The sequence below is a fragment of the Canis lupus genome, chromosome 5 (assembly GCF_011100685.1).
Source record: "Canis lupus familiaris isolate Mischka breed German Shepherd chromosome 5, alternate assembly UU_Cfam_GSD_1.0, whole genome shotgun sequence".
Taxonomy (NCBI): Eukaryota; Metazoa; Chordata; class Mammalia; order Carnivora; family Canidae; genus Canis; species Canis lupus.
The window spans coordinates 16,281,186-16,291,728 of NC_049226.1; the positions used below are offsets into that span (position 1 = coordinate 16,281,186).

Here is a 10,543-nt window from a genome sequence, read left to right on the forward strand (position 1 = left end):
TGACGATGACCATGGAAAATCACATAAGAGAGAAGTACTAAAGTCTAAAATTTCATTTTCATTTTTTTTCATTTTTAAAAGGCAGTGAGGAAAAAAACAGGAGAGTGCCCTTCATCAGTGGCGATGAGGGTGGCTCTCTCCCTAGGGCCACCCCTGTACACATGCCCCTGGAGCACTGTGAGCTGTGTGCTCTGAAAAGCAGAAGCCAAGACAAGACTTATTGGGGGAAATGGTTCTGAAGGATAAAGAGGTCAGGAGGCCTTCAGAACACAGGTCTGACCTGTGGTGGGGGAGTAGGGAAAGGGCAGCTGACACAGGCAGGGCTTCAGGCCATGGCACCGTTCTGAGAAAGTCTTGGCCTGCACCGCAGAGTCCCATGTCTGGCAGAAATGATCCTGCTCCAGGGCCTGTTGTTCTCGGTCAACAGCGTGGCCTTGGCATGAGCCAGGGTGGATCAAAGGTGCCACAGCTGAAGGCTACTGTCGCTAAGGTCCCCTGGGTAGGGTCTCTCAAAAGGAGCACCCTCTCCAGCTGCTACATCCTGCTTCTTATGCTGAAACCTTACTTTAAAGACTAGGAAAAACCTTTAAAGCCAGCCAAAGTAGAAAAAAGAAATCCCTTCCTTGAAATCCAGCTAGCGCTCTATCCCGGGCTAAGAGAAACCTTCCTCCCAGAAAACATCACTTGGGCTGCCAGCATGAATGGCTTCTGAGCAGAGATTTTTTGATACTTCCTGGGTTCCAGATCCTGGAGACTCATGCAAGGAACATGGTGACTAGAGTCCAAAGGCCACTGGAGAACATGGCATTCATAAGTACTGCTAAAACCAAGACATGACCATCCGCCTGCAGGTCTGGAAGCCTACTAACAAGCCAACCCAAACTTTCCAAGGATGGTGAAGAGAGGCAGGAGAGTAGAGCAATTCAGAGCTTAGCTTCAGAGATACACTACTTGGGTTCAGATCCTGGCCCCACTTACAGGGGCCAATTATTTAACTGAAATCGATTAAATTAATCTGAAACCAATTATTTAACTTCTGTGTGCCTTAGTTTCTTCCTCTAAAATATGGGGACACAGGAGGGTCTACCTCACTGGGTGTGGGGGTAGAGTAAATGAGTTAACACTCACTACGTGAGCTAAAGAAGTGAGATCAGTGCCTGGCGGACCATTTGCGTCCCATAATGTTGACTAACGTTTTATTGTGAAATGCACATGGTCGTTCACTGCGTGCCTTCTATGTGCCAAGCACTGCCCTGGGGACCCATATATGAACTAGACATAGATCCTGCCTTCAAGGAACTCAGTTGAATCTGAGACAAAAGAAATGTCCCAGGTAGCCTTGGTCATGAGCCTTTGCTGCCCAAAGCAGAGGGCACTGGACACAGTGGTGGTACATACTGTCCTCAGCCCCAGGCCTATCCCAGGAGAAAAGCAGAAGGTGAAAGAGAGAACGGGTGGCTTCCCTCATTCCTTGGCAGCACAAAGGCAGAGTACCCTCCAGTGCCAGCCATCCTCTCAACATCCGTAGCCTGGAGCAAGGGAGAAATCCACTGTGACCATTGGGCTAACAGAAAGGGGGAGATGAGCCCCTCCTCTTCGAGAGCAGCATGAGCAAGGTGAGACCAGGCCTGCTCTTCTCAATCCCTGCAACAGTGCCCAGCACGCAGCAGGAGTTCAGTACTCAGTCTGCGGGGCTCCACAGACCCTGGGGGGTGGGAGTCTCTCGGGGTGATGGAGGGGCATCTGGCCAGCCACACTCCCTCACGCGGCAAGCAGAGCCAATCCACCCTGGCCCTGTTCATCTCATGAAAAGAGCAACAGAGCTTGGGTTAGGAGACAGAGGAGGGTCAGACCACAGACAGCACCATGGCCTTCCACATAAAGTCCACATTTCCTCACACGGCCCAGAGCCTTTCCCGCCCAGCCCTGCCTGCCTCTCAAGGACTGTGGGCAGCCACACCCCATATGCATCCTCCAGGTTATGGATGAACATTGTGCCATTTCGCTACCTGGGCATGCACGATCCTTTTTTTCCCTTAAGGTTGATTATTTCACTTCATTTAGCAAACGATCACACTCTGAGCCCCACCAAACTGCTCCTCCAGCCTTACTCGAGGGTCTGCCTCAGGAAGAAGCTCAGAGGGCAACCAGGAAGGCCCAGGTTCCCCAGGCAGCCTCCTCCTCTACCAACACACACCGCACAGCACAGAACAAAATCACAGCTTGCATCCTCAGGCACCTTTCCCAAGGTGGTTGCGGGGGGACCCTCCAGTGTTCAAGAGCTGCCTGCCGAGGCCACTCCACACAGACTCCTCACCGCTCCTGAGAAGCCATGAGCATCACACGCACACATGCATGCATGCACGCACGCAAGTTGGCGATCTACCCTGACAAACCCCTACTGGCCCTCACAGTATCACATCTTCCAGGAAGCCCTCCTGGATCCCCGGGACAGCTGTCCTGAGATGAGCCTTCCCGACCCATCACAACAACTACTATAACATCACTGCTGATTTCCTGTTTCCCTCACTAGATCAGCTCCCTGCCCTCAGTGTCTAATTTCTGACACATAATAAGTGCCTAGCAAACACTTTTCGATTGATTTTTTTTAAATGAGTGTATCATGCAGATATAGGAGCTCCTGCTCTGTAAAATGGAGATGAACTATTTATTTCACAAGGGTTACACAGAGATTAGACTCCATTTGTCACAGGGCTTATTAAATGGAAAATGCTGGGATCCCTGGGTGGTGCAGCAGTTTGGCGCCTGCCTTTGGCTCAGGGCGCGATCCTGGAGACCCGGGATTGAATTCCACGTGGGGCTCCTGGTGCATGGAGCCTGCTTCTCCCTCTGCCTATGTCTCTGCCTCTCTCTCTCTTTCTCTTTGACTATCATAAAAAAATAATAATAATAAATAAATAAATGAAAAATGCTAAACAAATGTTAACTATTAATATTCAAGATGAGGGAAAAACAAGTAACCTGTCAAAAATCAGAGGACATCAGACATAGGAAGAGACTCCCATTCTTCTTCATGACAAAATGTAGTCAGGCTACAAGAATGTCAGGCCGAGTCTGTGCCATCCTCAAGCTTAAATTCTTCAAAGGAAGATTTTCCCATTATGGAGCTTGTCCTATTCTATCTACCTAAATATTAAGATATGAAAACACAGCTAATATGAAAATAAAGGAGCTTGCATTCTCCGAGCCCGTGTCAACCAAGTGCAACAACTTGATGGCCAGACGTACATCTTGCTGGTCAGGATAGCAGAGAGAGACTAGACATTTGTCCCAGATTACCCACATGGCATGAATGAGAGTATGGGAAAACCCCCTCCATGGCCCTCTCCCTGCACTTGGCCCTGCTCCTCCTCACAGTGTGAGCTGAGGCCTCCCCAGGACGTACACTCCAGGCCCTCGAGTATTGTCTCCTGCATCGGTGTTCTGGGAGGCACATGGGCCAGGGCGGGGGCTGCGCCCTCGGCACCACTTTACCCTCCGCTCCTCCGTGCTCAGACTCCTGTCTCCTCCTGTCGGGGCCCCAGACCCCTAAGTATCCGGAGGCAAGTATCTGTTCAAAAACAACCTTGTCATCTGCACAAGGAAAGCGATGCCGCAGAGTCCCTTTAAGAGCATGTCATGAATATTTAATACACACCCCAAAAGCTATGTGAGGTCTCCAGTGCTGCAGCTCCCTCCTCCCAGAGCACAAAGGCTGAGGCTTCTATACTCCACGTGGCTTGGGAGGGAGAGCATGGAGGACAGGGATGCTGAAGGCCCCAAGGCAACCGTGGGTCAGGTTATTCACCGTGTCTCATTCCCACCCAGCTGGTCTCAATTCTTTGCACTGCCCCGCACCCTATGTTGTTAGCATTTCCCAATCACACTGACATCATCCTGTGATGTCTAAGCCCAGCTCCCTCCATCTCCCTTCATCCAGTGATGGGTTCTTGCCAGCGCCACCAGGTCACACAGTGCCTGCTCACCCACCCTGCTGCCTCCCCTCCTCACTCACACCCACTCTCAGCGTCTGGTCCATGAACCTATCCCCTGTGATTCCGTAATACACTAGAATTGGGTTTACACTGAAGGCAGGAGAGGAGGGGGAAGGAGAGAGAGGAGAGGCATTTCTGCCATCCTACTGCCCTCTCATGGAATCATGAGCAAAGTGACTGTGGACAGCACAGAGAAAGGGTAGAACAAACCATGGCAGGAGACCTCCATCTAGGGCTACCTAGATGCCCAGAAGTGGGAAGAAATGGGCAGCTCAGAGGATCCAAGGTCTATAAACAGGGACAGGAGCCATTTTCAAAGGGTGTGGTCCAAGCAGCGGCAGCTGTGTCTATCCTAAAACTGCTGTTCATCCCCAACACTGACCTTCCCCACCAGGGAAAGCCCTAGTTCCTACCGGGGGTTAGAACACAGGAACCCAACACTCCATGTGACAAAAAGAATGAGATCTACTGGGATGCTAGAGACATGGGTGGGAGGTGTATTTAACACCTCCCACTCTAGACATTTCCCCCCATCACACTGGGTTGTCTATTTATACTAAAGAGGTTATAAAAAAAAATTGTTTAAAAGCTCCCACTCCCCCAAAGAAGCACATAATCCTCAGAATGGAAGCTTTTGGAAATCCAGGACAGGTCAAAGAAGTTCCCTTTTTTGTTGACATTTGTAATCCATTATGAAGTAAAAATTAACTCAGAGTCGGAGTGCATCATGATTGATCCACGGTGGGATCTTCAACCCCCAAGCTGACAGCAGGGGTAAGTATCCATCCTACCCAGGACCTGGAACAGCACAACACAACCCGCAGGGACGCCCCCTTGTCCCAGAAGGGCTCACTCTCCTTCATTCTCTCAACTGCTCAGCAAAACACACCTCATCCTTCCTAGGCTCCAGGCAGTGGCAAGTACAGAACATATACACATGAATAGGGCCGAATCTCTACTCTTAGTTTGTTCTCACTTTCTCCTTTCTCTGAGAGCCAGGTAAGTCCTCCTGATGCCCCATTCTTGCTCATGGTCATCCCTCTAGGCTCCAAACCCTAGCTGCTGATCACATTGGCAGGATAAGGGCTTAATGGCAGATGAGAAGAAACAGAGTTGTCATTTCAGGGACCCAAGCACACTGAAGGCTTTGCAGACGGTGCAAATAGACCAGGCCCTGCTCACAAGGAACAGTTTCAAAGTAGACACAGATCAGGTTGATGATAAAAATGGGGGATTCAGGAAAACAGTGTCACATTTCGCAGAAAGTGTTAAAGTCACGACCAAAGCATATCTGATCATGCACCGCCAAAAATGTGGACAGTTTCTGGGGTAATGGACGAAGTACAACAGTAAAACTTAGTCTGCCCACTGGCGAGAGCTGGACCACCTACAACTCAGGGGCTGTGTTGGCCGGGATCTGCGACCCCCGCCCGATGAGACATTTAACCCTAGCTCTTGGGGTGAGCAGAAGACCAAGAAGAGTCAAGAAACAACACGCGGATCATAAGAGATAATAAGAACACAGGAAGAGATAATAAGGAAACAAACTTAAATCTATGATACAGGAACTAGAGTTTTACTGGTCAGCTTCGAGATCATTCTAATAAAACATAAGTGACAGGTTTCAGTTCGAAGTGTTTCTTTTTTTTTTTTTTTTAAGATTTTATTTATTTATCCATGAGAGACAGACAGAGAGAGAGAGAGAGAGGGAGAGGCAGAGACACACAAGCAGGGGGAAAAGCAGGCTCCACGCAGGGAGCCCGATGTGGGACTCGATCCCGGGACTCCAGGATCATGCCCTGGGCCGAAGGCAGGCGCCAAACCGCTGAGCCACCCAGGCGTCCCAGTTTGAAGAGTTTCAAGTGTGTGAAAGAATTTTATATTCGAATAGACTTATGGAAAGTTTAATTCAGCTTGCAATCAGTATTTAAAAGTCTGTGGAAATCTGAGTGGCTGATGTCATGATTCACTAGTGGTATGAATACCATGGGAATATTGAGAGAAATCTTAATTGCTAGAAACTAATAAACTGGACGTTAGACAAAGGACACACTGTAAGGGAATGTTCCTTTTCAAGTAGAAAGCCACACTGAGGGTTTGTAGGTATTACAACACCACGATGAGTTCTGGATTTTGTTTGTTTTAAGAACATTCTGGTGGTGATGAAGGACAGACGGGGTGGGGGGGGGTAGACAGAGATTAGAAGTGACAGGACTACCGTGGGGAGAGTCTGGAAGCTATTCCCATCCACAGTCTGCACTTCCCAGGCCCTGCGCCTTTGCTCAAGCTGTTCACTTACCTAAAATATCCTTCACACCCCCATGCCTAAAACTTACCTACTCTTTAAGAGCCAGGTCAAATGTCATCTCTTTTGAGTTTTTCCTGATCTCCAGGCAAGTAATTTCCTCCCCCTCAGAGCTCCCCTAGGCCAGGCACCTGTGCCAGAGTCTTTGCACAAACTGCCCTGCTTTACAGTTTCCTAGGGAGTCATTTACTCCACACTGAGCACTCACCAAACACCAAGTACCTGGCGTCTCTCTCCAGCTGTAAACTCTGTGAGGCCAGCCTAAAGCCGTCTTACCAAAATCTGTATCTCTACACATGGCCCACCATTCGACAACTGGTAAGACTCTGGATGTCACACCTCAGTTAAAAACCTCTGATGGCTCCCAGTGCCTGGGTACCCCTAATGCAGACTCCTCAGCTGGCACCAAGGGCGTTTGGGATCCAGCCCAAGCTACCTCCACAGACCGTCCCCCACTCATCTCCCACATGTGCTCTGCGCTCCAGCCAAAGGGGATGCCGTCACCTTCCCCAAACTCACCCTGCACCCTCTGCCTCTGCCTGTGCGGGGCCCCGCATATGAGCTTCTCTCCCCCCACTCACCTCTGCCGGGCCAGTCCTGCCCACCGTCCTTCCTGGGTCCCCTCACATGGCAGTTTCTCAACAGAACCCTGCCTGGTCGATCTGCATAGCTTGGAGGCCCCATATTCTCTCTGCGGTGCTCCAGCTCACCTCCCTCACAGCCTCACTGCATTCTATTGTTTTCCAGGAAGGTAAGCCTTTCTTCTGTGAGGCCACAAACCCTCAGGGGGCAGTAATCACATCTCACTCCGGCTTGCATGACCTAGAGCTAAGCGCCTCACGTAGAAACGTCCAATTACTGGTGGCCGTCTGGCAGATGAGCAGATGAACAGATTCCTAGTCCCCTTTTGTGTTTCCCCAAACCCCAGAAATCCCATCTAGACAGCACTGGGGCAAGACAGTTCTCTTCCCAAATCTGCATCCCACAAGTAGAAAAGCTTAAAAAGGAAGGATAGAGCAGGATAGAGGCGTATGCTCTTACCTCATACTCAAAGTCAGCCCCCAGTGCCCCAATGTCCAGGTGTAGGTTCTTAAGAAGTTCGCTTGAACTGCGGACACTCTGAAAACAAACATGATTACAGGTACTCAGCCCAAGAGGGCCAAGAAGCTCCCTCCTGGTTATGCTTTCTGGGACAGACCTAGAAAGCACATAGATTAGGCAAGAAATGAAGCTGTGGGCTAGAAAACCATTCTACTCATTTTTAAAGCGGCACAGAGGTTGGCCAAAAGGAGGCAACAACCCAAGTGTCCATCTACAGACGAATAGCTAAATAAAATGTGGTATATTCATATAATGGATTATTCAGCCATACATGTACAACATGATGATCTCGGAAAACATGCTATGTAAAAGAAAGTACATGTAAAATGCCAAATATTGTATGATTCCACTTATATGAAATATCCAGAATAGGCATATTCAAAGACAGAACATAGAATAGAAGAGACTAGAGACTGGGGAGAGGGGTGACTGGGGGAGTTACTGTTTAATGGGTACAGAATTTCTATTTGGGATTACGACCAAGTTCTGGAGACCGATAGTGGTGATGACTGTACAACACTGTAAAGTTAATAAGGTCACCAAATTGCATGCTTAAAAGTAGTTAAAATGGTAGCTTGCACATTATATATATTTGGCCACAATAAAATAATTCTTTTTAAATAACACAAAGGGTTTCCAGGCCAGGAAGAGGATTCATCATTACCTGATTGTCACTCTCTGCCTCATCCTCCTCATTGGTCTCCTCCCCTAAAGCCAAGAGGCTGAGAGCATTCTTGTCCTCATTGATGGAGCCCAAGAGACCCTTTGAATAAGCAGAAGTCTTGAGACCCTGTGAAGGCTCCAAAGTAGAGAAGGAAAGTCAAGGGACGTGCTAGAAAGACCTACAGAATGCTTTCCCCACTCTCTTTGGATGTCTCCCAGTGCAAGTCTCCCACAACCAAGAAGCTGACCCCAGCAACCCCAGCTCACAGCGATCCCTCCCTTCCTGACTTTGACTGCCCCAGTTGCAAGGACTGGGAAATTAATACTGCAGCACCCCTCTCCCCCAGCATGGGTCTAACCTCCACAGCCCAGAGTCCACATTTGCACCACACAAGTGTGATTTGCTTTCCCAACTTCCCAATTAGCCTATGAACTCTGAGGACTCGGCCCATGGTCTCTCTTTCTTATCTATGGGCCTCAGTTCCTAGCATGGCACAGTCTCTGTAGATCCCATAGTAACTAAATACACAGACCGCAAGAGAAACCATTTACCAGTGTGACTTCTCTGAGCTGACCAGACTCCACTGAGCTCTCCAGGTTCACATTTTGAGATCCTCGAAGAGCAGAGGCTGGGACATCCACAAGGCCTCGTAAGGGAGCCAGGCCCCCAGGAGGGACGTGGCCTGCAGCTAATGAGGAGCCCAGGACCTGGGCAACACAAAACATCTTGTTACAAACCCAAGAAACCACATGGCTCTCAGAGTGCCAGAGACAGATATAAAAATAAAACATCTAAATCCTGCCCGCTCAAATTTAAACCACCTCCGTTCGGAGGCTGCTAATGAAACACAACATCCAGAAATTACCATTGTGCCAACTGTGTGAGAAATCACAGGCAGGCTTGCTGATTCTCCTAACTCCGCTGCTAGTGCACAGCCAATGGTTCCCTCACATCTGGCAGATGCTGCAGAGGGTTCTGCTCCCCTTTCAGAAGCCACATAGGAAGTAGGGGGGCAGAGGGAGGGCAGAGACAAAAGCCTCATCTACCAGAATGAGAAGTCTCAATAGATGAAGTTAAAACTGATGAACCAAGAAAAAGCAGTCTAAGCATATTATTTACAAATATGGAAGCACACCAGAAGAAAGCAGTTGCCTCTGGGGAGGGGTACACACACCAGAGACCTTCTGTATTTCATTATACGCCCTTTGGTACTATTTGACTTTGTTCAATATGGGCATGTACTACTTTAATCAAAATACATATCAACTCTGAAAAAAGTACATGGGGGTGCCTGGGTAGCTCGGTTAAGTGTTGGCTTATGTTATGATCTCAGGATCCTCAGATCAAGCCCCTTGTCCAGCTCTATGCTCAGTGGGGAGCCTGCTTCTCCTTCTCCCTCAGCCCCTCTCCCTGGCTCATGCTCTCTCTCTCTCCCTCTCTCAAATAAATACATAAGTAAGATCTTTAAAAAAAAAATACATGAACGACAAAAGAACTCTCTTTCCCTTCCTCTGCTGACAAGAAAGGTAGCTGAATGGAGCCTTGCCCAGAGGACTGACCAGCTTCCCTGTTCTGTTCTCACGCTGGCCAGATGAAGGCTGCGGGCTAGGGAGCACGGGAAAAGAAATCAGGATGGGAGTCAGAATTTGTGAAACTCTGGCTCATTCACAGACACCCTGGATTCTCAGTTTACTCCAAAACGGAGATGATGGGTGCCTTGCCACTTCAGAAGGCTTGTTGGGAAGTTCAAAAGAGACAATAAACGTGAGGAGTCCGGGGCTACAACAGGAGGGGTCCAGGGCTACAGTGACATGGAGCGGCCCTTAGAGAGATTTACGTTCCTATGGTCTGGGCCGAGCAGCAGGGGCAAGGAAAATATTCTGGGGACAATTTACAATAAACTCTTTAAAATTCATTCCTCAAACTTACAATGTATAAAATAACACGAAACCATTCCTCTCCAATCCCAAGGGGACTGGAGAGAGAATAGGGGACCTGGAGGAGGTGGGGCTGAGGACGTCCAGGCAGCCCACCGTCTGTCTCATCTACAGCCTGGGCTAAAGAGCCCAAACCACTAGGTGTTTTTTAAGATTTTATTTATTTATTCATGAGAGACACAGAGAGAGAGGCAGAGACATAGGCAAAGGGAGAAGCAGGCTCCCTGTGAGGAGCCTAATGCAGGACTCGGTCCCAAGACCCCAGGATCACGACCTGAGCCAAAAGCAGACACTCAGCCACTGAGCCACTCAGGCATCCCTATTGGGCAGATTCTGACCAGCGGGAGCAGGTAGGAGCAGGAAGGCAGAAAGGAGCAGGTAACCATCAGGGCTGAGCCTCTTCCGTGCCATCTCTCATTCTGCTCTTACAACCCCAGGCAACAGTCTCTACCGATGGAGATGGTGGAGATCAAGACCACAGCCCACAGTCACAGGGCCGCTAAGGGCAGGGGCACAGATATGGGACTGGACCCCAGGGCGA

At 49.2% G+C, this 10,543-nt stretch overlaps 1 protein-coding gene across 10 annotated transcripts in view; it reads right to left on the bottom strand.

Moving 5' to 3' along the window:
- Positions 1-10,543, bottom strand: part of CEP164 (centrosomal protein 164) — a 63,473-nt gene that overhangs the window by 29,377 nt on the left and 23,553 nt on the right. For 8 of the 10 annotated variants that reach the window (XM_038536026.1, XM_038536025.1, XM_038536024.1 and 5 more), the window contains 3 exons: positions 8,617-8,772; positions 8,066-8,200; positions 7,342-7,419 (listed from right to left, as the gene is read on the bottom strand). The exons of 1 other annotated variant lie outside the window; for it this stretch is intronic. In XM_038536026.1, the coding sequence (XP_038391954.1) occupies positions 7,342-7,419; positions 8,066-8,200; positions 8,617-8,772 (369 nt within the window). The remainder of the gene's footprint in view (positions 1-7,341; positions 7,420-8,065; positions 8,201-8,616; positions 8,773-10,543) is intronic. One more of the 10 variants, XM_038536020.1, reaches the window with a different exon arrangement.